The sequence below is a fragment of the Solea senegalensis genome, linkage group LG3 (genome assembly GCF_019176455.1).
Source record: "Solea senegalensis isolate Sse05_10M linkage group LG3, IFAPA_SoseM_1, whole genome shotgun sequence".
NCBI lineage: Eukaryota > Metazoa > Chordata > Actinopteri > Pleuronectiformes > Soleidae > Solea > Solea senegalensis.
Window position 1 is genome coordinate 1575955 of NC_058023.1, and position 27460 is coordinate 1603414.

Sequence of the window (27460 nt, forward strand, 5' to 3'; positions counted from 1 at the left end):
TTCTCCCTCTCTCCGTCTCTGTGATGTGGTGGCGTGACCGCGGAGAGACGTGGGCTCATTGTCAAGTCGAGGACCTGTCGCTCCATTCAGACGCACAATCACACACGCGCACGCACGCGCGCACACACACACACACAGGTTCCCTGGTATCTGTGGCTGAATGATTGACAGCTGAAAAGAGAGCAGGAATTCCTTCACAGCCTTTGACCTCGTTTCCTTCTTCTCCTCCGACGTCGCCTCGTTTTCCATTTTGAACTTTTAGTTTTTAAAAAGTCCGTCAGGATTTTTCGTCTCTGTAATATTTTGGTGGATTTTTGCGACCGACACTTAAACGCGAAGGATTTAAACATCGGATTTATGTGAATTTGCGTTCACGGAGCGACTGCTCTTTAATTTAGTAGATTAATCTAACTTAATAATCCATTGATCAGATTTGAGGTTTGTGTGTTTTTTTGTGGTTTCCTCTCCTTAAATGTGAGTATGTCCTTGTTTCCTTGTTTAGTTTCTGACGTCCGTGGATTAAAAAGACATTTTTTGTGGTTTTTAATCGACTAAAGGAAGAACGACAGATTAACCCATCGTGCAAATAATCCTGAATTATCCGACGAACGCAGGTTTTATTCGTATTTATGGACATTTAAACGTCGACGGACAAAGCGTCAATGCTCGTTTAGGTTTGAGATGTTTGGAATAATCGTGTTGTGTTACGATAATCCCGGCCAGCGCTTTTTTTAAATTACTGTTGTTAAATTTGAAATGTTTAACATCAGCAAAATCTCGTCAACTGAAGAACGTGCGTTTAATTTCCACAACAGTCGTCACGTCATCTTTATTTCTTTATTCGTTTATTTTTAGGATTAACTGTCGATTTATTAACGTCACAAATAAAATCTGCACTTTAAAATCCTTATTATGGGATGGATTCTGGGTCCCAGACCCCGACACTGTGAATATACAATGTATGGGTCAAAGGTCAGTGTGTGTGTGACTCTGTGCTGCGTTCACTGACTCACAGACACACACACACACACATGTGGGTAAACATAATTAGCCGTGTGTGTTTTTTTGTTCTCGCTCTAATAAAGAATCATTTGTCCAAACGTTTTCCACTGAAGTCACAAAGACCACATTTATAAAGCCAGGACCAGGTTTCTGCTCCGGGCCAACGGCAACACAACACACCGGCTATTTTTAGAACGACGACACCACGGACACTCTGAGTGTGTGTGTGTGTGTGTGTGAGTGAGAGAGAGAGAGAGAGAGGGAGTGTGTGTGTGTGAGTGTGTGTGTGAGTGAGAGAGAGAGAGGGAGAGTGAGTGTCACTGAGTCTGACCTTTGACCCTGACAGGACCTCAAATTCACGTGTACTTAACATCAAATTATTTTTAAAATGTTTCTTGGAAATGTCAAATGATGTGTTTTAAATATACAATTCATCCATTCATGAATGAACACATGACACATTTGTGTTGCGCTCGCGAGTCGAAGTGATTTTCTGTGAAAATAAAATCACAACGTTTGTGTGGATTTTTTACTTTTAAAAGAGTGTAGAAGATGACGTTCATATTAGTTACACGCTCAGCGACAAACGTGACACAACGTGAATTGTTTAAAACTAAGTTGAAGATCAGCCTTCATACAGAAGTTTTTTGAATGAAAACGATGAAATGAAAGAAGAATAAAGGTGATCGTAGCTTTGACCACGGAGACGATTTGAATGTCTCTCGTGTCTCTCGTGGTTTTCAGTTCACGTCACAGTTTGTTCGTGACCTCGGTGAGAAAATCGGCCGTAACTGTCGTGGTAACAATTTTGGTTTTTGGGCTTTTTTCCTTTTTTTTTCAGCAAAGTCTCACTGATGTTTGGAGGGAAAGTGTGTGTGTGTGTGTGTGTGTGCGTGTTCTCCTGCAACAGACGTGTGGCGTCATTACATCACGACTTTTCCATCCCCACTCTCTGTGTGTGTGTGTCAGGTTTGTAAGGGGGGAGGGTGAACATACACACACACACACACACACACACACACACACACACACACACACACACACACACTTCTACCTTTTGAAGCTAAATGTCACTCAGACCACCCCTAACACACACACACACACACACACACACATTAATAAAACACACACACACTCAAGTAAGCAGGTCACTCTCTGTTTTTCCTCGGACATGACGGCGAAAAACAGACAAAAAAACGCGGTGTGAGAAGAAAATGGAGATATGTAAGACAAGACAGACACACATACAAACACACACACACACCTTAGAAAAGTACGCACCCCAATCTGATGCTGGGAGGTCTGGAGAGTGTGAAAGGGAGCCTTGTCTGGCTGCTGAGGAACTCCCTCTGTGTGCGTGTGTGTGTGTGTGTGTGTGTGGTGTGCAGGTCTGCCAGGCAGACATACTAAACCACTCTACATCCATGTGGCAGCAAATGTAGCCGAGAAAACAAGCCTCACACACACACCAGGTTGCTTCGCCTGGCCCTGAGCTCCCCAGGGTGTGTGTGTGTGTGTGTGTGTGTGTGTGTGTGTGTGTGTGTGTGTGTGTGTGTGTGTGTGTGTGTGTGTGTGTGTGTGTGTGTGTGTGCGGTGTGTGGTAAGAGGCAGGCGCAAGGCAAGGCAAGGCAAGGCAAGGCGCGGCAAGGCAAGGCGCAAGGTGTGCTACAGTAAAAGAGGAAGTGTACAGGAGCTGTGAAAACAGTTCAGGCCTGAACAGTTCCGCGCTCTGATGCAGAAACAGACGCACAATGTCCAGCAGCGTCGCGGACCAGAATGCATTGCGGCTAAGACGCTTCCATGTCGTCGGTGACACACAGATTAAAATAACACCCGCGTCTCACAGAAGCAGCTAGAGGTGACGGAGGGGGGAGGAGGAGGGAGAGAGGGGGAGGGGTCAGGATGCTAATTAGCGGCCTTTTTTTTTTTCATCTTTAAACGGCGTCTGGAAACACGAGGTTTTCAAAGCGACAGGAAACAGCAGAGGCCGAAGCATCTGTGCTCAATTTAGCTCACGCAGAGACGAAAACGTCAGGTGTTTTTCTGCCACTTTGTTTTAGTCGGAATGTTCCTTTAAAAAAAAAAAAACAACACGAGTCACTGATGCTGATACGCGATTTCTCAATATATCGCAATGTTCTGATTTTAAAGATTAACAGTTGCAGTACTTCACAGCAGCTCATGGCGGCGCTGATGTTGACGTTAAGCAGCGGAGGAAGTTCTTTAATTTAGCCACAAAGATATTGTGATGTATCGCCATATACCGATGAATCGCAGAACTGCTGTATCGCGATGTATTGCGTGTTTTCACAAATCGTATCTCAATGTGAAACTTTCACTCGCCACATCTCGTTCTTTCAATTAGCTACAAAAATATCGTGATGTATCGCCGTATACCGATTGATCGCAGAATTGCTGTATCGCGATGCATCGGCATACCGTGTGTTTTCGTGACTCGTATTGCGATTCCCGTCCTGTGAAACTTCTCGTGTAGAATCGTCCGATGTCGGACGTGTTTTTCGGGAGCGGCGTTATGTGGCTTACCTCCGTCAGAGTGTGAACTTGCGACGTTCTCAAGTGAAGTCGTCAAACTGAAAGACGAGAAAAACAAAGAGAAAAATCTCATTAAATGAGTGAACATTTCACATTAATCCTCAAGATTAACGGCATCATAATCCCACGTGTAACGCGTTAAAGGTGCAGTGTGCCGATGCTTCACACGTTCAGGTTTCAAATGATCACGTGACACAAAAACACACTTTTATTCTCCTTTTTTTTGATCGATCTTTATTCTTCGCAGGCGTACAAAACGGTAGCTCGTTTGTTGACGTCGTCATGGCGACTGTGGCTCCGACGCTCGACTTAAAGGAACAAGAAATTCAATCTGATCCATGAGCGAGATTGTTATTAGATATTTTAGTGTGTGAAGTCACACACACGAACACACACACACACACACACCTACCTGTCATGACCGCAGATTTGGATAAGAAAGAGAAATAAAGAAACTTCATCATCGTCTCATATTAATTTCACACTGAACTTGGTTGGTTTTTCAGCTGTGTGCGCGGCAAAGTATGCGGTAAAAGCGTAAAAAGTGTGCGCCTCACACTCGTACATATCTCTTTCCCCTGGAGAAACTGGGGTCAAACCAGTTAGTGTTGTCACGGCAGTTTGCAGTCAGGCCTCTGTGTTTGTTTGCTTTCCACATTTTTTTGGGAGGTGAATTTTATGAATTTGCTGAGTGTGTGTGTGTTTTTACTGTATGTGCGAGCTGCTGTGTGTGTGTGTGTGTGTGTGTGTGTGTGTGCGTGCGTGCGCGTGCCTCGGGGCTGATGTATATTCTTTTCACTCAAACAGTCCATTTACAGTTCTGGGGTCGGCTCCCTCTCGCTCTGCCGTGACCTGCGCCGCTCAGAGGTCGCCGTCAAAGCTGAACTCGGGTCAGCTTCACTAACTGACTCCAGCTCTGCTCCTCTGGGGTTTCACTGTCAGCAGAGCAGGGGCCCAGCACAGGCGACGCTGCCTCTGCTGCTCAGCACAAACATGAAAATATACACGTGAATATATATATATATGCGTATATATATTTATATACATATATATACATACATGTATAACGTGTATAACAACAAAAACGGAGAATATTTCAATTTCAAATGTATGTATATATGCATTACATTACATGTCATTTAGCAGACGCTTTTATCAAAAGCGACTTACAATTGAGTACAATCAGCCAGGGTATACATGTGTATATATGTGTATATATACACATATATATATGTATATGTACATATATATATATATATATATATATATGCACCCACGTATACCTATATGTAAACATATCCGCATATAAACATATATACAGGTATATACGTGTATATGTATACACATACATATATATACACATATACGTGTACATACATACATATACATATATATCCATTTAAATTGAAATATTCTCAGTTTTCGCCGTTTTTCGGCCGTGAAGTTGAACTTCAACTTAAAGCATCTTTTAAAAACTGAATAAATTTGATTTCCATCAGATCCACGAGGAAGAACATGGAGACGTTTCTTCACTCGCTCACTCAAATGTTTGCAGGACCTTTAACCTCAGTCGTTTAACGTGAGCTCCTGAAGGCATCATGTCCTCGCGGCAAAAACTTAAAACCTAAAACCCGTCTTCATTTAATTAACCTGAGCTTCTGAAACATCTGCAGCGTGGTCCACCTTTGGTTTACTTTTTCTCCTCTGATAATCCAGGCGCAGGGAAACATCAGGAGCTTTTTCTACGTGAGGGAGGAGGAGGAGGGGAGTGGTGGGAGGAGGAGGGAGGGAGGTGTCACCCGAAATGTTTGGGCCTCAAACCACAGAAAGAGAGAAAAATACTGTGAGCTTGTAGGTCTGAAGATCAAAGCAGGAGTGAAGGTCACATGCTAAGGCTTGAATTAATGACGAGCATAAAAAATCAGTCGCTAGCATCCCGAGGGGACATGGGGCTGAGGTCTGTAATTTCAAAATCTCTTGAGCTTCATATAAAAATGTCAGCTCAAAGTTGAAGTGATTATTGAATAGTCAATCTCAATAACTTTTCAACAAAGTGTAAATCAAGTCGATGTGAGAGACGTCTGCAACACCGGCTCGGGGCTGGAGACTTTTGACCAATCAGAAAGAGGGAGCGGGCGCCCCCTACTGGCAGTTACAAGCACCTGCACGAACACGTGGAACAGTCTCTGTTTGAGAACTGGTAAAAATAACATAATCTGTAAAGAAATCTAACAAACATCAGTAGAGGACCGAGAACAAAGCCTTGGGGAACGCCACAATTTAACTTTTCTCTTTCTTCATAATTGACATATGAAGAAAGATAAGTGCAACATGGCATTAAAAAAATGTGTAGATGAAAGAACCAGAAGAAGGAGGTGTGGGGGGGTAGTGTTTGGGGATTTCCTCAAAATGTCCTCTGAAGGGAAATTCCACCGTCTCATGGTTTTTGTTGACACCTCGTTTGCTTAAAATGTTTAAAAATGACATAAATGTTTGAGCGATTGACTGATTTAATAACGTTAATAACAACCTTTAGTTTATTAATGGAAAATGTCTGAACTGATCTGAATGTCCCTCTGTCCAGGGCTCGGGCTTCCACGCGTCGCGGAGACAGAAATACGGCAACGTGTTCAAGACTCACCTCCTGGGTCGTCCCCTGATCCGGGTGACGGGCGCCGAGAACATCCGCAAGGTGCTGATGGGCGAGCACACGCTGGTGACGACGGACTGGCCGCAGAGCACGTCGACGCTGCTCGGTCCAAACTCGCTGGCCAACAGCATCGGAGACATTCACCGCAAGAGGAGGAAGGTGAGGACGCGCGCGCGCGCACACACACACACACCAACACACACACGCCTGTGCATGTGTCAATCACGTGTGGGCGTAGACCAACCTGAGAGGAACAACGAAAGATTCTGAACGTCAGTTTACGACATCTGAAGAACGCTCACGTCTTTATCTCACTGTTGGACGGACTATTCCAACAGGAGACTGACGTTTGTAAAACCACACCAAACCCCATAGAGAAAATCAGTGATTAAACATAACAGCACACAGGAGTTGTTGATCCACTGCTGCCTCCATCGCTAAGTTCATATGTCTCGTTTTGTGAATTCGGCTTTTGAAATCCTTCGTTATGATTTATATGAGTGACACAAAGTGTCCACACGAGGCAGCAGTGGACCAGCAGCTCCTGTGTCCCCTTGAGCTAAAATCACTGATTTTCTCTATGGGGTTTGGTGTGGGAGATTTTCTTTATGTTTTCTCCAGTTTGGCTCACAGCGCTGAATGAGCGCATGAATGTCAGCGTCATGATGGAGACGGACACACACACACACACACACACACACACACACAGAGTATCAGTGTAAAACTATCCGTCTCTGTTAGTCTTATCAGCAGAGTTCTGGCGACTGAAGCGTGAGAAAAAAAAACCAGTTCATCCTCTCATCCATATGCAGATTAACAGGGAGGGAGGGGGGAGAGAGGTGTTCCGGTCTATCCCGCCCATCCTCAATTACCTGATTTTTTTTGTTTTCTTCTTTTCCGTATGTTTCCTACCTCATTTAAACACTTCCTCTCAACTCTACCCATCATCTCTCTCTCTTCGTCTCTCTCTCTCTCTTTTTTCTCTGCCAGGACCATTTCAGGTAATCACCCACTTACCTTTCCCTCTATTATCCCCTTATCCCCCAGGCACATACCTTCTTCAATCTGTCTCTCTCTCTGTTTATGTATGTGTGCGTCTCTCTTTCCCTCTCTCTCACACACACACACACACAAAGTCACTAATAAACACAAACAGAGCCAGAAGACGAAGGAAAATCATCTAATTTTCTCTCTGGATTCACCGGTGTGTGTGTGTGTCAGGGCTCATGTCTCGCGCCGGTGGATGTCGGGGTTTGGCTGAGTTCAATCTGGACTCTGATCCTCTCGGGCTTCTCTCTGTAGACTCGCTTCTAACCTCATGCAATGAGCCTGATTATAGTAGCACTGAACGGCAAAGAGGGCCACACACACACACACACACACACACACACACACACACACGCACACTATGCAAACACACACACAGGAGCGCTGCACACACAACCAGAAGTACGTACACTATTGTGAGCAATACACACACACACAATAATACGCAATACACACAGCTTGAGTGGGCGCCAATAATAAATCTAGAGTAAAATACATTAATAATGAGTAAAAAGTACACACACACACACACACGAGTGTGCACACACACACACACACACAGGAGCACAAACTTTTTTTTCAAGATCAATTAACAAACAAGCGCTTGACTCCGCCCACATTATGTGATTGACAGAACACTCAGCAGCCACATTATTAGGCACACCTCATCTGCCAATCAACAAACTCTGTCATGTGACGGAGACAGAGCGAGGTGATTTAGAGTCAAAGGTCAAAAGGTCAGAGGTGAAGGAGACAGGTTTGATTAAAGGTCACACATGTACATTCTTCTTCATTTACTTATTTTCCCGTTTGGACCGTACCATTGTGTGTGAGATGCTCGGAATGAAGAAAAAAAAGGAAGAAGAAAAGTCGTAGGTTTGTGCGTCGCAGAACTGCGACAAACGTAAGCGTCGTCACGCCCGATGACGGCGACGTTCTGTGACGAGATGTGAGACGCAGGCTTGAGGTGAGGTGTACCTAATAAAGTGGCCAGTGTGTAAACGTGAGGTTGAGCGGAGTCAACAGTGAGAGAAGGTCAGAGGTCAGGAGGCAGAACCTCATTTCTGAGGAACTGGTTGTGGTTCAGTGTGTGAAGAACCTGAGGAACATGTGATGTTCTAGAACTCCTCACTTCAGCTCCATGAAGTCAAATCTCCAGTCAACGTTGGATTGAGATCACGTGAGAACACAGCCCAGGCTCCGCCCCCTTCTTTGTTTCATTTAGAAACGCGGAGAACGTGAATTCTCCCAAACATAAGACAATCAAACTGCGTTTAAAAACTATTCCTTCTTAAATGTTTTAAACTTTAAAATTCAGACTCAAATTTCCACATTTTCTCCAGAACTCGTGTCCGAAAACAACAAAATTCACAATTTTATTCAGATTATGTCGATGACGTCACTTAATCTGACTTTATTTACATATTTTATCACCTAAATCTTATTTTATGATCACGATATTATTATTATCATCCATGACTTTATATTGTTTTATCACATTTATGCACAAAGTGTCTCTGTGTGCGTGTGCTTCCCCTCACCACCAGTAGAGGGCACCGTTAATTCCACCCCAAACTGTGGATTATTCTTATTTATGTTAAAAACAGAGATTATTTCTGCTGCAGAGTGTTTTTTAGAGTTGAAAATGTACAAAACAAAGAAGAAAGTATCATTTTCAATGCTCTAAAAGTGAATATGTGAACGTGGAGATGGAAAAATGTGAAGAGTTTGGACAGAAGTTGATTTGATGACAGCAGTGAGGGATGATGTGAAAGTATTAATGTTTTCTATTTAAAAAAAAAGAAAAAAGAAGAAGGAGAGATGATGAAGGGGCAGGGAGAGACGGGAAGAGGAGGGAGAGAGAAGAATAAAGAGTCTTTACATGTCTGTGGAACCAGCAGCTCGCAGCACTTTCACATAATTTAAGACATATGGACGTTATTAGGACGGCCCTGTGTGTGTGTGTGTGTGTGTGTGTGTGTGTGTGTGTGTGTGATGTGTGTGGTGCAGTGCACACACACACACACACACACACACACACACACACACACACACACACACACTTGGAAGGTCCCAGAGTGACACTGCATGAAAAACTGTGTTTGATTGGCAGCCAGACGAGATATTGTGTGTGTGTGTGTGTCTGACCTGTAGTTACCTTTCTGCCTCCTGTTCGCCAACACACACACACACACACACACACTGAGTCACTCGTTCTACAGTAGCTCAACCCCACTGCTCTCTCTCTCTCTCTCTCTGTGTGTGTGTGTGTGTGTGTGTGTGTGTCGGCTCCTCGCCCAAATTGACCAATTACACTTAATCCAGCGCAGACGGGTTAAATGGATAAATTCACAGCGTTACACAACCTTCTTTTGGCCTAACGAACATTTCTGTCCAGTCATCTTTCACTGTCTCAACAACGTTTACTATGTTTTCTCTTTTTTTTTCCCCTTTTCTTTTTTTGGAAATATTCCTGAAAATGATCTAAAAAGAAAAACATGTTCTACAGCTACTACTTTTAAAAGCGTCTTCAGGACATGTTTCATGCACCAAACCCCATAGAGAAAATCAACGATTTTAGCTCAAGGGGACACAGGAGCTGCTGGTCTACTGCTGCCTCGTGTGGTCACTTTGTGTCACTTAGATTAATCTGAACTAAGATTTTCAAAAGCCAAACTCACAAAATGACACATTTGAATTTAGTGATGGAGGCAGCAGTGGATCAACAACTGCTGTGTGCTGTGACGTTAAAATCGCTGGTTTTCTCTATGGGGTTTGGTGTGGGAGAGTGGTTTACACACTATCGTAATCGTGACTTAAATATTGATATCACACTATCGATAGCATCGTGACTTAAATATCGTGACCACATCGTGAAGCATCGTGACTTAAATATCGTGATAGCATCGTAATCGTGACTTAAATATCGTAAATATCGTGATAGCATCGTAATCGTGACTTAAATATCGTGATAGCATCGTAATGTCTCTGATTTCCACGCCCACAGACGCCACTGCCTGTGTTTTTCTCCTGCGACTTTTTCTGCGAGGTGAGATTGTGTTCCTAATCTCGTGTGGTCAGAGGTCAGGAGCAGGTCATGTGATCTGATCTGTGAGTATAGGAAATGTAGCTACGCTAACTCTCTCTCTCACTCTCTCACACACACACACACACACACACACACAGCAGCTCTGTAGACTATTGTTCATTCATTCTGAGGGAGGGAGAGAAGTGGGCGGGGTTTGGAGGCGAGTGCCCAGCTGATGGTCTGGAGCCTCAACAACCACACGTGCCCGTGTTCTGGAGTCAACCCAAACCCGAGCGGCGGCTCGTCTGCTCACACACAGCAGCGTGAACACATGGAAAACTTCTACACAATAAAGTCATTTTGTCTGCACAGACGCTGGAGCGTCCACAAAAACCTCTTTAAGTAAAGAAGAGTTTATAACATGTGGACACTTGCTGGGTCCACGTCCAACCTAGTCCACATTTTTAAAGCATATTTTTCATAATTCAATAAGAGAAATGAAAAAAGAAAAAAACAAATCGGCTACTGTGTCGTGTGAAATGTTGTGACTCAGAGAGAAGGACATGAAAAAACAAGCAAACTTTGCACATAATTACTGCATATTTTCCATTTCTATCAAAAACAGCATCACATGTAGCATCGTGGCAGAATGAGAATAAATCTGGTTGCTATGGCAACTTGATTCTGACCACGCAGTTGACCATCTTCAACCTTTTCGCATTTTAACGTACATCTCCGGGAATTCAAATTAATAAAACACAAAATGACGTTCACAACCACTTCCTGTATGACGACGTAGCCCGACCAGAGCTAAAGCAGTTGCTATGGTGACCTCGATGCCAACGATTTCTAACAATAACTACTTTTGTGTCATGAGTAACGCGAGAAACACGGAAATTAAATTCAAGTGAAGCTAACTAGCAAGTGTTTTTACCCGTGCGGACGTGAAGACGCAGATTTCGTGTTAAGTTACGATATAAAAAGGTGAAAAATAGCAGCTGGACGTTCTTTTCTTCAGAACATCGCAAACATCGTCACAAGTTACAGCGTGAATTTAAAATAATCCCCGTCCGTTTTCCAGAAGCTTCTTTAAAGTGAACTCTTCATTAGTCGCCATTTCTCGCTAATATAGAATTTGCTTGTTGAAAATGTTCCAGTCTCACTTCACTGAGCAGAAAACCCAAACCAGGTGTGGAACCAACGCAGGACCAGGAGCAGATCCTGCTGCCGTCCACACAGAGACACAGAGAGACAGAGACACAGACAGAAGAACAGAGACACAGAGAGAGACAGACAGAAGAACAGAGACACAGAGAGAGACAGACAGAAGAACAGAGACAGACGGAGACACGGCTACAGCTTTTTCTGCTTACACTTCATTATATTTAAAGAACAGCGTTGCTGTTTTTTAAAAAACAATGAAGCCTTTGAATAGAGTTTAAAAAAGTCTCAGCATCGTCCTCTGTCTCTTTGTCTCTCATACGAAACTATGATCAATTCTGCTGCCCTGTCCTCTGTCTCAATGATTAAAGGACAGGAGACACTCAAACCTGCTTTACTACACCGCCACACACTCAACAACGTCCAACACTGCACCGTCCAACATCGTCCAACACCGTCAATCACTATCCATCACTGTCCAGCCTCGTCTAACAGATGACTTAGTAATGAATTCATGTCTGAGCTTAACCTGTATCATATTTTTTTGGCATGTGTTCTTTAAACGTCCACATGGTGGCGCTGTCTGAACGACAAACAGAGAAAATCCTCTGAATATTTTCACATTCAATGAAGGTGCAGATAACTGATGTCAAACCAGTCGCCATGGCGACAGACGCCATCTTCTGCTTTCGTGTTCAAACGTGTTTGTCTTTGTGCATGTTTTTATTTCCTGACACATTGAGGAATTGATGAGCTTTTAATGTAAATGGTGCAGGTTTACACTGGAGATTCACCCGCTCACCTTCACCCCTTCACCCTTTCACCTTCTCTGTTTCTCCAGGTGTTTGCTAAAGTCTTCAGTCACGAGGCCCTGGAGTCGTACCTCCCCAAAATCCAGCAGGTGATCCAGGAGAGTCTGCGAGTGTGGAGCTCCAACCCCGAGCCCATCAACGTCTACAGGTAACACGGCCGGTCGCCATGGCGATGAGGACGCGTCACTGCGAGAATAAAACAGAACATGTGACGTCAACGTCTGCAGCAGACAGATCACATTTAAAAAACTTAATCTGAAACTAATCTGTGAGGATTAACTCATTCCTTATACAACTGTTCCTGTCTGACTGTTCTTCAACTGTATGACTGTTCCTGTCTGACTGTTCTTCAACTGTATAAATGTTCCTGTCTGACTCTTCTTCAACTGTACAACTGTTCCTGTCTGACTGTTCCTTAACTGTCTGACTGTTCATGTACGACTGTTCCTCAGCTGTCTGACTGTTCTTCAACTGTATGACTGTCCCTGTCTGACTGTTCTTCAACTGTACGACTGTTCTTCAACTGTACGATTGTTCTTCAACTGTCTGACTGTTCCTCAGCTGTACGACTGTTCAACAGTCTGACTGTTCTTCCACTGTCTGACTGTTCCTCAGCTGTCTGACTGTTCTTCAACTGTCTGACTGTTCCTCAGCTGTCTGACTGTTCTTCAACTGTACAACTGTTCCTGTCTGACTGTTCTTCAACTGTACGACTGTCCCTGTCTGACTGTTCCTCCAGCTGTCTGACTGTTCTTCAACTGTGTTCTTCAACCGTCTGACTGTTCAACTGTACGCATTGTTCTTCAACCGTCTGACCGCTCAGCTGTACGACTGTTCTCAACTGTGTTGTTCTTCAACCGTCTGACTGTTCAACTGTACGATTGTTCTTCAACTTCTGACCGTTCCTCAGCTGTACGACTGTTCCTCAAATGTACAATTGTTCTTCAACTGTACGATTGTTCCTCAGCTGTACGATTGTTCCTCCACTGTACGATTGTTCTTCAACTGTCTGACTGTTCCTCAGCTGTACGACTGTTCCTCATCTGACTGTGTTCTGTGCTGTTCTTTGTCCACAGAGAGAGTCAGAGGCTGTCGTTCACGATGGCCGTCAGAGTTCTGTTGGGCTTCAGAGTTTCTGAGGAGGAGATGAGGAATCTCTTCGACACCTTCCAGGACTTTGTGGACAATCTGTTCAGTTTGCCCATCGACCTGCCGTTCAGCGGCTACAGGAGGGTACGAGTATGAAATCGTTTACAGCAGGAAACACTTTATAAACGTGCTCTAAATTTAAATAATTGACCTGTGTGTGTGTGTGTGCAGGGAATCCGAGCTCGTGACGCGCTGCAGAAAAGCATCGAGAAAGCGATCCGAGAGAAACCTCTGTGTCCCCAGGGGAAGGATTACAGAGACGCACTCGATGTCCTGATGGAGAGCGCCAAAGAGAACGGCACCGAGCTGACCATGCAGGAGCTGAAGGTGACACACACACACACACACACACACACACACACACACACACACACACACAATATGGTGATTGTTTTTGACAGATGTTGATAGGATTATTTAACTTAACTCTCAAAAAACGATCAAAAACCATAAAGATTTGATATTTTATCGGATTTGGACATTTGTATTTTGTGATTGAGAATATTTAGAGATAATTGTACAGCTCCATTGCGCGCACACACGCACACTCAGTGTTTACACAGTGAAGAGCTGAGCCTGGACACATGATACACACATTTATGTAAAGAACATGAAGACAGAAGCTGATGATTTAACACACACACTCACACACACACACGGACAGGGGTGCGTGCGCACGCACACGTACACACACACACAGACAGGCACACCCACTATTTACCTATTAAAGTAATTCTGAGGAATTCTGTGGAAACTCAACTCTCGGCTTCACTCTGTGGTTTCTGGGTTAAATCCAGGGCCAAAAATAAGTCAACACTCCCCCAGTGATGGTCTGAAAGAGGCCTCCTGTACACACACACACACACACACACACACACACACACACACACACAGTTAACAGCAGACGTTTATAATAAGAGTCAGGCTATTATTTATTTATTTATCTGTTTATTTCATAATGGGCGCCGTCAGATGTTGTTGTTGGACACAAACGACTCGTTGCGTCTCAAGAATTAACACTCGTATAATTTTCATTATGAGTTACATATATTTCAATTTTCCAAACTAATTGCGTGCACTTGATTTGTGCAGGGAGTGAAAACTGTGTCTGGCATAATAATTGCAGCATGAAATAAGGATGAGGATTTAAATGGGACTGACAACTGTATAATAACAAGCAAAAGAAAGAAAAACCTTTTCATACAGTTATTAGTACAATATATTTAACTTTTATGACCTCAAAGTGACGGATCAAGTTTTTTGAACGTGAGACAAAGAAGCTCACTCTGTGAAAACTGTTTAGGGTCTTTTGTTAAGACCCTAAAATGTTTTTTTTCCTTAGTGTAGGGGGCGCTATTAGCCTGATTACGTCAGTACATCGTACACTCACACTTCAAAAAGCCTGGATTATTCTTTAATATTCATCATAAATGCACCTGCTATGACCATCTGCTGCATATTTACCACTAGAAATTAGTCAATATTATTGATTTGTGTTCAGTGACAGAAAGAGAGGAAGGTTTTAAGTCCTGAACTCTTACTGGAAAAACAATTAAACCTTCTCTCTCACCACAGGAGTCCACCATCGAGCTGATCTTTGCCGCCTTCGCCACCACGGCCAGCGCCAGCACCTCCCTCATCACGCAGCTGCTCCGTCACCCCGCCGTCCTGGAGCGGCTGAGGGAGGAGCTGAGAGCGCGCGGCCTCCTGTACAACGGCTGCCTGAGTCCCGAGGCCGACCTGCAGCTGGACACCATCGTCAGCCTCAAGTACCTGGACTGTGTCATCAAAGAGGTCCTGAGGCTGTACACGCCCGTGTCGGGCGCCTATCGCACCGCCATGCAGACCTTTGAGCTCGACGTGAGTGGTCCACAAAGCGTCATATTTATTATTATTGATTTTAATCCATAAATATATACTGTATATTGGGGAAATTGTTACTGCTAATTTCTTCATCGTTTTCTGACCAAACTTTGTTGGAAAGCGTTTTTGAAGACCTTTTTTAAGATAGTTTTGGAGAGTGTTTTTTGATGAGCGTTTTTGAAGACATTTTTTTAAGATCGTTTTGAAGAGTGTTTTTTGATGAGTGTTTTTGAAGAGCGTTTTTGAATAACTTTTTTGAAGAGCGTTTTTGAACAGCGTCTTACTTGGATTTTGGTCCATAAGAATTCCATTCCCAATGTTTTCTTAGGAATATCAGAGGAACGTCCACGTTAGGAAGCACAAATGAGACAACATTTTTCAGCTCTCTCTATATATATATACATACATACATATATATATATATATATATATATATATATATATATATATAAATAACTCTATATAACTGGCAGATTGAGACGTTCTGACAGAGACATGTCTTCTGCCTCCTCAGGGAGTCCAGATCCCAAAAGGCTGGAGTGTGATGTACAGCATCCGGGACACGCATGACACGTCCACGGTCTTCAAGGACGTGGACACCTTCGATCCCGACCGCTTCAGCCAGGAGCGAGGAGAAGACAAAGAGGGACGCTTCCACTACCTGCCGTTTGGCGGCGGCGTCCGTTCCTGTCTGGGAAAGCAGCTTGCCAAGCTCTTCCTGCGCACCCTCGCCATCGAGCTGGCGTGCACCAGCCGCTTCGAGCTCGCAACACGGAACTTCCCGCGCGTCATCACCGTCCCCGTGGTCCACCCTGTCGATGCGCTGAAGGTCAAGTTCTACGGCCTGGACTCCAACCAGAACGAGATCATGGCCAAGTCAGAGGAGCTGCTGGGAGCCACGGTCTGAGGGGCGGAGCTTCCACGAGTGTGGGGCGGGGCTTTGATCAGTCAGGGGCGAGGGAGGGAGGGAGGAGGGGTGAGTGTTTAAAGGAGGAGTTATCTTTTCTTCTTGGGTTGGAGAAGTCTCGATGATTGCAACTTTCCTCGGCTAAAAGGAAGACGCTGCCAAAAAAACCAAAACGGAAACTGATCGTAGCGATGCTCTATTCTGTGTTGGTTTTTTTAATTTACAAACAAAATTTATGTAAAAAGAAGCTATAATATAATTCGAATGAGAAAGAAGGCTGTTGACGGATGGAGAGATGGATGAAACAGGGTATCAGATGAAAGAAAATGATGTTCGGAGCATTTTTCGCATGTGCTTAATCAAAATCAAATTAAATGAGTTGTGTCGCAGGGTAAGAGAAAGGAAATTGTAGTTTTAGTCAGAATTGGTCAATTTGTGTTCGATTTATTTGAAAAAAGATTTGAAAGAATGAAACATTTTTTTTAGATTTTCACCAAAATGTCTATTTTATGAAAACGTAGGCAGTGAAAGGAAATTCGGTGCCTGGAGACGTAAGCACAACATTGAACGTAAAGGACCAATTTCTGCTGTTTTTCCATGACAATTTCCATTCCTAGAAACATCAAGAGTTCCAGCAGAACTGTCCAAAAATCGTACCTTTTTTAAAGAAAAAATAAAGTAATTATGAGAAACTAAAAGACCGTCTTTAAAAATATACCTTAAAAGGAGATTTTCTTGCGCTCCACATTGACTGAAAGCGACATTCATTCTGTTTAGTTGGTGTGAACTCAGGTGTTGATTAAAAATAGTGATGAATAACAAAACAGAGACTTTCAAACGCTCAACGAATGCACATAAAAAATGACTATCGCAAAACTCACTCATTTCAGAATTTGAGCAAAATTTGGAGCAGAACTGAACAAGTGATATTGAAACAAAATTTGAGAAAAGTTTGAACAAAATTCGAGCATTTTTTTTAGCAGAATTGGAGTGAAAATGTCTTGCTTGATGCTCTGCCCTATCACGCCTAAGAATTTTTCCCTTGTGCAACAACTCTGTCTACGTCTAGGAGACGATGACAAAGTAAATCAGTTTGTGAGAATTCGCAGTCACACAACATTACAGAAGGTGAATTCAGGTCAGACGCTAAAAAAAAGGTCCATTCCGTGCTTCGTAAACTCTTTGATTTATAATAAGGTTGTGTTAAAGATTGTGCTTTACGCTACGTTTAAAGAAAAAAAACAAAAAGGGAGCAAATTCCTGAGCTGGAGGAGGAGTAGAAGAGACGGAGGGATGCGGTGGAGGTGTAGACGACCTACAAACATGCTGCTTGAGTGTTGCTTTGTCAATTCTGTGTTTGTTTATTGTTTGCTGTTGTTGTTGTTGACAGTCACATTTCTAAGTTCTGTGGAGAAACGTTCCCGCCTTGCTGCTCCTCCGATCAACGCTAAAAATGCAAAACAGAGTCATCCACGGTTTAAGCAACTTCTTTTTTTTTCCTTTTGTTAAGCTAAAGGAGATTTGACTGTTTGCACAATCAGGACTCTCCGCGTCCCGTGCGTGGACAGCTTTGACTTTGGCAGAAACTCTGGGACTCGATTGTGGAACTCTGTCGATGGGAGTTCCAAGTTCCCCGAACGGAAGCCCCAAAGCTTGGACCAGCGGGATTTCAGGGGAGGGCAGGGTCTCACGCTCAAGAGGGCTTTTCTTATTGGACGATTGCCTTTGTCCAATCGCGTTCCAGATGGATTCTGCCTGTGCCAGATGTTGTTCACTCTTTCTACCAACAACACCACTGATGTCTTTGTGATAAAATATGAAAATAGATTTTTTTTTTGCTGCTTTCCTTGTGTATATTTTCTAATTGAGAGTTATAGATTGCAATAGTTTGGCCTTTCTCTTCCTTTTATATACATACATACATACTGTATATACACAGACTTATATATATGTATGTATGTAGTCGCTGATGGAATTATTTACATTTTGTGAACACAAAATAGAGCATTTATAGGTCATAGTGTATATTAATTTGAACAAGATTGTTTTGTTTAGCAAGCCATGGGGAAAATCAGCTATTTACGTTCTACTAATCTAACCTATTAATGTTATTGTACGATTAATATTGTTGTTATAAGATATTTGAAAATGCTATTTTTTATTCTATTACAGATTTAGAGTTTTTAGACTTAATAAGATGGTCTTTTGGTAAATATTTGATGTATTTAGAATGTTATGTATTTCAGTTATATTGTAAACAAAATGTTAATATTGTTGATTTGATTACTGTAATAATTATTTGTTTTGTTACTCTGACTTATTATCACTGCATTTTATTTGATATTAATTATGGGAAAAAAACAGAAAGCACTTGCGAGGTATGTTTATTTTTTAAAGTGCCGGGGCAACTTCACTTCCTCTTCTTCTCTTATGTCATTCTGTACATACAGTCGTTATTTCTTTTTACAGGAAAAAAATAAGTTCATTTAGTTTAAAACATGGATGAAAATATGTCTCGTTCTACTTCGTTCCTTTTCCTTTTTTGTTACTGTGGTTGTTAAATGTACTCCTGTAATAAACAATAACTTGAAAAAGATTTTTGAACAGTGGATTGATTTGGTGGCTTCACCTTTTGACAAGTCAAATTATTTTTGGTCATAATTTACACTATGTTGAAGAAATACTGACACTCGTCACCTTAAGACCAAAAGTGTCCCCACTGAAAGCAAGGGTTATAAATATACTATGACATACGGTCATGCATTTTTTCATTACACATTTATTCTGAATTATAAATTAATATTATATATTTTCACTTCCTCCATTTGTCATACCGGTTTATTATGGTGGTTGGGGGTCACAACTAGTGATTATTTTCTTATTGATTGTTTTCTTGCAATGAATGAATGAAGGCTTTATCTCATACATGTGAACATAATACAGTAAAAATAGAAAACAAAACTGCCAAAATTGTGAAAAACAAAATATAATTCAATTATTTTCTCGATGAATTTGCGTCAAAAATTAAACTGTTTCCCAAGCTTCAGAAAAATTCTGTCCTCAGACGTTTTGTTTTGCTACAAACCAAATAATTGTATTTGACTGTCAAACAGGAATAAGAAAAACAAAACTTAAGTTTAAGGAAGAAAGATTTGTGGAAAAAATAACTCAAAACTAATCAATTTGTTATCATCACAGGTGGTGCTCACTTAAGTGGTCAGTCACTGAACACTGATTAAATGTTTCAGTCATAAATAAGCAAAAAAAAGAAAGAAGAAATCATTGAAAGAAAATAATAATAATAAAGTGGTTCAGGGTCTTTTGTCTTGTTAAAAATAAGTATTTAAATAAGTGCGATTGGGACTGATTACTATAGAATGGAGTGTCATCAGCATAACATCTACGTTTAGTATAATTCACACATGATGACCGTCAAGTGTCCACATACTCGAGACAGAATCACTTTTCATGAAACAACGTCCACAAATGAAAAACATAGGTGAAATATATGTGCACACGTCTGGATAACTTAAAGCACTAACATGTAAATCAGAACGGTCTGAAAAAACGTGTGGACGTGGGAACAAGTGAGACCAGATGCTCGCCGTCCCTTTAAATCACTTGTTAACGGCAGTTCCACGCACTGTCCCTTTAACTCCGGTGTCAATGTTTTATAAAACGCCGTCCCCACTGGGAAGACGTTTGAGAGCCAACGGTTTTTTTTTTTTTTTTATGACTACTGCGAAAACAAAGTTTTGGTTTGAGAAAGAACAGTCTGATTTAATAAAAAAAGAAGAAGAAGAAGGCAGCAGCGGTGGAGGCTGAAAACAAAATCAAATCATCTGTCTGACAGAGAGTTTGGAATCTGCTAAAGACAAGTGAAATAACAATGTTTTTGCTTCAGATTTATTCTTGTAGTTGGTGCACATGACAGCTACAGAGACATTCAGGTTAAACTCCCCAAATAATAATCATAATAATGTGTTCAGGTGAAAGAAAAACTCTCAAGTTATGTCAATATTGAACCAAAACAAGTCCAAGACTATTTCATCACAGTCTGCTTCACATTTACTCTTCACTTCAAGTCACATATCCAAGTTAAATCATTCGGAATTGTTTCACTGAATTTCATCGTCTGCAAATTGGATTTCAAGCTCTCCACTTTTTTTTATCTGGTGAAACAAGAAATGACCTCACAACCTCCTAGACACCTGGGACACGTTCTACATTTACAATTAAGCATTTAGCAGATGCTTTTATCCAAAAGAGGAATAAACTACATAGTAGTAGTCTTGGAAAGAACTCCACTATAGAGGAATAGTGGACTGATGGATCCAAGTGCAGGGGAGGGGGGTTAGGGTAAGTGCCAGGACAGAAGATGCTCTTGGAAGAGCTGGGTCTTCAAGAGCTTCTTGAAGAGAGACAGGGACACCCCCTGTTCTGGTAGCGCTCAGTAGGTCATTCCACCAGTGTGGAAAGACACATGAAAAGAGTCTGGGTTGTTGGCAATTTGATGGATGGAGTAGTCGAGGGGTAACATAAGGCTTTGGGAGAGCATTTAGACCCATGCAGCACTTTGTAGGCTCTAGCATCAGTGGTTAGAATTGGATGCGGGTGCTCAGGGTAGCCAGTGGAGCTCAATGAACAGGGGGGGTGACATGAAGACCAGGTGCGCTGCCATGTTCTGGACCATTTGTAGTGGTTCCACAGCACAGGTCGGGAGGCCTGTTAGCAGGACGAGGCAGTAGTCGAGGCAGCAGACGACCAGAGCCTGCGCTAGGAGCTGGGGAGCCTGTTGAGTTAGGTCTTCATCAACTGTCGGCAATTTTGTCACGCTAAGAAAGTTGAGTCCACACAGAAAACACTATCCCAATCAAATCCAAGTGTTTCAATCTGGTTCAGATGAATTCTTTCCTCAACAGGATCATGACTCAGCAAATCAAATTGTTAAACACTGGAGTTAAATCATGGATCGTCTGCAAATCGAATTTCAAGCGCTCCAAGTCCAAGTTTTTTATGCCATTCAAGAAATGACCTCACGACCTTCACGCTGGTTAGTGACCACCAGAAGACGCCAGAGACACGTCATCGTCATCTCGTGTCGGGCCATTTTACAACACTAAGAAGTCGAGTTAGCGCAAATTTAGTGTAATCCATGTAAATCGTACAATAATTGTGCTTAAAAGACCAAACGTTTGCGAGTTGTAGTTTGCTTGTTTTTCGATTTCACTCCATATTTGATTTAGAAGAGACTTTTATGATGTCATTTTTTTGACGCAACCCTCCAATTTTCTCTGGACTCAGGACCGGCACAAGGAGTACAATTCGCGTCCATCGCACCACAGGATCATTTCGTACATTGTGTGACACACCGGACACCGCAAGTTGCCGTATTTTCAACGGAAGTAACAGAGCTCGCCATGATGCGAAAGTATCGCCGGAAACAGCTCTCGACCACACAGTAGCTCCCAAATTTGACGGTAAAACTCGTCCCACTGTATCTGGCTCCGTATGACGAAGGTTTCTTCTCTAACGTGTTGTGTGCCACAAAAAATATGCTGGAGAGTACGTGATGTCATCCGGAGCCTTCGCAGTGGGGACTCAAACTGACAACCCTCTGGCAAGACAAGTTACCTTTCCGTTTTTCCATGGGCTGCCCCGTGAGATTCAAGACATGTTTCCGTGAAAAGAACTTTCCTAGATGAAACTGTATCTGTGCCAAGTTTGTCGTCTTCAAACACAGGCCTCAAAACTTTGGTAAATGGGACAAAGGCGGTGGAGACAAAGACACGGGTGGTTCAGCTTCAGGCTCTCAACACGATGACTGACCCGTCATCATCTGTGTTTCTCAGGCGGTGGCGACGACTCGCAGCAAGTCATGGACGTCACGAAGAAACAGACTCTCCTGTTGGTCAGGAGTTTCCTTTGAGTTGATCGAAGACAGAAACTAAAGACAGAAAAAAACCTCTTGCAAAAAAAAGAAAAGCTTCAAAGACGGAGTTTGGAAAGTGAACACTTATATTAAAAAAAAAATCCAGTTATGTTTGTTTGTAGTTTTCGCCGCCAGGAGAGACTTTTGTGCTGCACTAAACACTGCAAGATGAACCACTTCAACAAAACCATGTCTGTGTGTGTGTACATGGTTCTCATGAATGTAGGACAAACGTAAAGCGACTGATCTCTGTTTACCTTCATAACAGCTTCAGCACAAATATCCCGTGTTTTTCCGTGAGAGTGGAAATGTGCAGCATGACGTGAAGCAGCTGAAACCAGAGACAGCTTTTATTTACTCAAAGGTAGAAGAAAAAAAAACAAAAACCTTCTGTTGCAAATGAAAGTAACCAGAAACAAGCGGAGAGTTCCATTTGATGTCGACGACGCTTTGTTTTCTATGAGGCAGTGACAAACACTCAAGGTATTGCAGAGTGATTTTTGACAGAAAGGAGAATCTGAAACGGAATGAGGTCCAGTCTTTCAAAAAAAGGATTATATCCACTCAGTTAAAATGGACAGGTTGTTTGTCCTCACTTGTGACATGTTGGGATCATAGCAGTGTCCAGAGCAGGTTCTGTTTTTACAGGTTTAGATAAAGTAGGATTTAACCTTTAAATAAAGTCTTCAACATTATCTTGATGCTACATGAACTTACAACAGGGCTTCCCCACGCAAGTCTTGGAGTACAGCAGTTCCCTGACCTCACTGTCTCACTGAACAGTCTTCAGTTTTAACAAATTGGCACATTTTTTTATGTCGAGCAACGCACGGGTCCAGGAACTATGCCAATATCTAATTTTCGCCAAACCTGACCTCCATGCAAAGTTTCAAATTTTTTTTAACCCCCTCAAAAATGACCACAAAGCCACAGATAGAATAATAATTTGAAGGATTACAATAGATAGCTCTCTGGTGAAAGAAGAGAGAGAAGAACGAGAAACAGGAGCAGGTGAAGAGACATGAACTCAACTCTCTAAATGTTTGAAGATTTAATTTTCCAAAACATAAAACATTAGATGTAACTTTACACGTCATCGTACATTAGAGGCGACATCCCACTGTTTTAAACATGCATTTATCTGGAAATTAAATGATAATCTACTATAGTCTGCAGTCTATTCTAACACTAATTCTTTAATTTATTTATTTTAATTACGATCTGGTCCGGGCTAAGTCCAGGGTGTTTAAAGAAGGTCCTTAAAGACGGGAGACGTATAAAAAACGATAACATAGATATCTGTTCCTGGTCTGAAGACGTGGTCATTCACCGACAACAAATGTATGCGGTTAGAGTTAACAATACCGTTATCAATAAAAACTATGGGGGGAACCATAGAGCAAATCCTACATCGTGTTACTTGAGGGTGTGGAAGACTCAAAATCATGGATATATTCGGCCGATTTGAGGATTTAGATGACTTTCTTCATCTCATCGTACAACACCAGCACGAAGGCCCCGCCCATCCCTCTGAGCACGTTGGACCAGGCTCCCTTAAAGAACGCTTTCCCACCCTCGTCATTTGCAATCTTGCGCCAGCAGTCGATGGTTCCGCTGTACATGATGTCGGCTCCTTTGCGTCCGGACTGCATCATCATACGTCTGCGCACGGTGTCGAAGGGGTACGAGGCCAGGCCGGCGACTGCCGTCACCGTCTGCGCGATCATCCAGCTCACCAGTATGTGGGTGTTCTTGGGATCCGGAAGCATTCCCTTAGCCGTGTCGTACATGCCGAAGTACGCCGCCCTGTAGATAATGATACCCTGCACGGACACGTTGAAGCCCTGGTACAAACCTCTCACACCGTCAGACTTGGAGATCTTCACCAGGCAGTCGCCGAGGCCGTTGAACTCCCTCTCCGCTCCAGCCTTTCCCACGTCGGCTGCCAGACGGGTGCGGGCAAAGTCGAGGGGGTACACAAAGCACAGGGACGTGGCGCCCGCGGCACCGCCGGACGCCAGGTTACCCGCGAAATACCTCCAGAACTGGGTGCGCTGGTCAACACCGTCAAGGAAGATCCCCTTGTACTTGTCCTTGAACGCAAAGTTGAGGGCCTGGGTGGGGAAGTATCTGATGACGTTGGCGAGGTTACCCCTCCAGAAGGACAGGAATCCCTGTTCCTTGGGGATACGGACAACGCAGTCGATGATACCCTTGTACTGCTTATCGGCGGCGATCTGCTTACTGACGTGTTGAACCTGAAGGAGGAGCTTCACTCTCTCGATTGGCGCAACGGCCGTTTTGGAGAGGGCGGCGGAGACGCCACCGGCCAGGAAATCCTTGGCGAAGGAAGCGGCTTGGTCGGACATGGTACTATGTGCTTTAGGTGTCTTTTTTTTTACTTGAGCAGCAAACAGAAGTGGAATGTACCGACAAGATCCTGGCAATAGGAAACAGGAACGTTTCACTACTACCTTTTCTTTGTTTCAGGTCTTGAAAGGATGCTTGCCTTTGATAAGTTACGGAGCTCGTTCTGACACAAGGTCTTTGCTTCAACTTTAAAGCAAACTGTGCTCTCATTTCTGTTCCCCACACGTTCATGAAGATCTCGCCTCTGCTGTGACTTGCTTCTCTCCTGAAGGATTAAAAACCTCAGATTATAATCCTCGGAATTTGATGCAGAAGCACATGCTCGAGTCCTCCGCCACAGGTGTGAGGGATCACGGAGACACAGACGGTAACTAAAGAGCGAAGAGAGGCAGCGGGAGTGTGAGCGATCATGTGAAGACGGGATGATGTGACGAGGATCGAGAAGGAGAAAATAACTGACGGACGTTTTCAACTGATGTTTTTGTGTGATAAAATAAAGAAAAGTCAGTTTCCATCAGCTACGTTGTGCAGATAGTAACGCCATAACATCTTATTAAAGTCCATGAGCCACTGCAGACAGTTGCTATGGTGACCACCGTATATCAAAGCAGTTCAAACAGATCGTTTTTTGCGTCAACCGAGTGTCATCAATTTTGTTTTCATGCATCAGTGACTCCACCACATTTTAAATAATGAAGAAAAACAACACTTTTAATTTCAGCGAATTTGAGAATTGTTGACAGCCTTTAAAGTTGTTGAATTTATTTTCTTTTTAATTTCCAAATATTGGATTTGTTTCTATTATACGTATGCATTGTTTCTTTTTTTATGTTTTCTTTATTGCCTCAAGGGAGCTTTTAGGGCTTTCATTTGTTCTGTCTTTTACTTATTATTATCCTAAAGTTGGATTAGATTTCAGAGACAGTCACAGAAACTAGAAAATATCCACATTTAAGAAGCTGGAAAGTCACAGAATTTAGAAAATATTGACATTTAAGAAGTTGAAAAATCACAGAAACTGGTTAGAATTATTAAGAAATAAAATAATTATGCAATTATGAAAATAGGAGGCAGTAATTTTAACTAATTAATAATTGATACATTTTAGTGTAGAGACGTGAAGCTGACTTTCACTAACCAGGAAATAATGAATAAAATGTTGACTTTCTTTAATAAAACTGACATTGAAGCTTCAAAATAACAAACTTATATTTTTATATTCACTGATATTAATGCGTTGTTTTCAGTGTGCACTGATGAGCGCACGCCGTCTTTGCCGCGTTCATAAAGTGACTTGTCCTCCACCTTGAGGAAAATCTGATATTTCGCTGTTTTGCATATAGCCGACGAGCAATTTGTTCGTGTGATGAAAGTGATGAAACAGTTTCTGTTTCTGTTTGTTTGTGGTTTCCAGTGAATAAAACCCACACACTCGTAAAGATCATCCCATATTTTCCTCATTATCTGTTTCCTATCTGTGGAAAGAGAGTGAATCGTCGACGTGAGGAAACGTCGGAGTTTTAAAACAAAACAAAGGTGGAATCAGTGGAATCATTTCCTTCTGTTTTAAGACCGAAAAGATCTTCCAGGTGAACATTTATCAGCTCGTGCATTGTCTGAGTTTGACTTTGCCTGCAGGCGTTTCCTCACACTCGTGTCAGTATTTCCAGTCGGGCAGGAACATCTTGGTGAGTTGCCATGAGTTTCCGAGACATTCCCTCGCTGCAGTAACGCTGTCAGACGTGTGCCGACGTCTCCCGCCTTGTCGTTCCTCAACGTTTATATCACAACACGTTTACACCTCTGCTTTGTTGTGACCGGCGGAGTCGAGCGGAGGTGGAAGCTCCAGCCAACGACAGGAGCTCATCCCAACATTTTTCACGTCAGGGGTTTTTCACAAGTTGATTCATGCGATGTTTTTGTTGCACAAATTCCCACCTGAGCCGTCTACGTCCATTCATCCATCCATCATCCCGCCAGAGCCGTGATGAATTATTCCCAGTCACACACTCTGTGTATTTATTCAGCTTTTCTTTTCTTTTTTTCCAGATAAATTCTGCTCAATAAAACACGGATTTCCTTCAGTGAGAAGCAACTTGTGTTTATATTTGGAAGCAAAATTGGAGGAAACATTGTGCTCATTAAGAAGAAAAAGAAGAAACAATCCACAACAAATCTGTTCTCTTTGTTGTTTTGTTTTACGCTGGAGCTGCAACTAAAGCTGAAACAATTACTTGATCGATGAATCGTCAACTATTTAGAAAACCGATTCATCGGTTTAAGTGACGTAAAGTGAGATGTAAACCGGTTTCTGTGATTTTAAGACAAATGAAAGTGATGATGAAGGTTCACCTGGAAGACTTTGTGCACATCTTCTTGGTTTTAAAACAGAAGGAAACAATTCCACTGATTCCACATTTGATTTGTTTTAAAACTCTAACGTTTCCAACGAAAATCTGCTTGCAGTCGTTAATGACAAACAGATAATGAGGAAAATATGGGATGATCTTTACGAGTGTGTGTGTTATTCACTGGAAACCACAAACAAACAGGAACAGACACCGTTTCTCCAATTCTGCCGAACAAATTGCTCATCAGCTTTAACACAAAACAGCGGAAAATCTGATTTTCCGATGAGTCACTTTATAAATGTGTCAAAGACGACATCCGCTCATCTGTCCACACTGAAAACATCACATTAATATCAATTTTAATTAATTTGAATTAATTAATGAGAAAAATTTAAGTTTCTGTGCTGTTTCAGGTTCTTAAAGCTGAAAAATCAAAGAAACTAGAAAATATTCACATTTAAGAAGCTGAAAAATCTGATTATTGAAAAAAAACTCCGCCTAAATTGTTTTTGAAGCTTCAAAATATCCAAAATTGTCGTAAAAATAGTAACAGAAAAGTTGATTTGCCACCTTAAAGCATTCTTCCTCTTTGGTTGTTCAGAGAATGTCAGAAAATGTGAAAATACAGTATCAAA

The 27460-nt window shown here is 42.3% G+C and overlaps 2 protein-coding genes across 2 annotated transcripts in view; one reads left to right on the forward strand and one right to left on the reverse strand.

Annotated features, from left to right (window-relative positions):
- LOC122766313 (cytochrome P450 26B1) overlaps positions 1–18481 on the forward strand; it is a 24924-nt gene extending 6443 nt beyond the window's left edge. The window contains exons 2-7 of the mRNA XM_044021079.1: positions 6140–6364; positions 12283–12401; positions 13330–13486; positions 13574–13729; positions 14978–15262; positions 15780–18481. Of these exons, the coding sequence (XP_043877014.1) occupies positions 6140–6364; positions 12283–12401; positions 13330–13486; positions 13574–13729; positions 14978–15262; positions 15780–16172 (1335 nt within the window). The 3' untranslated portion in view covers positions 16173–18481. The remainder of the gene's footprint in view (positions 1–6139; positions 6365–12282; positions 12402–13329; positions 13487–13573; positions 13730–14977; positions 15263–15779) is intronic.
- Positions 18482–23576: 5095 nt separating this feature from the next.
- Positions 23577–24473, reverse strand: LOC122766319 (ADP/ATP translocase 3). The gene has a single exon (XM_044021086.1). It carries the CDS (start codon positions 24471–24473, stop codon positions 23577–23579), a length of 897 nt encoding a protein of 298 aa, XP_043877021.1.
- Positions 24474–27460: the final 2987 nt, after the last annotated feature.

Bases quoted from the DNA above. Each gene is read 5' to 3' on its own strand.
- LOC122766319 (XM_044021086.1), bottom strand. From the start codon at position 24,473: ATGTCCGACCAAGCCGCTTCCTTCGCCAAGGATTTCCTGGCCGGTGGC.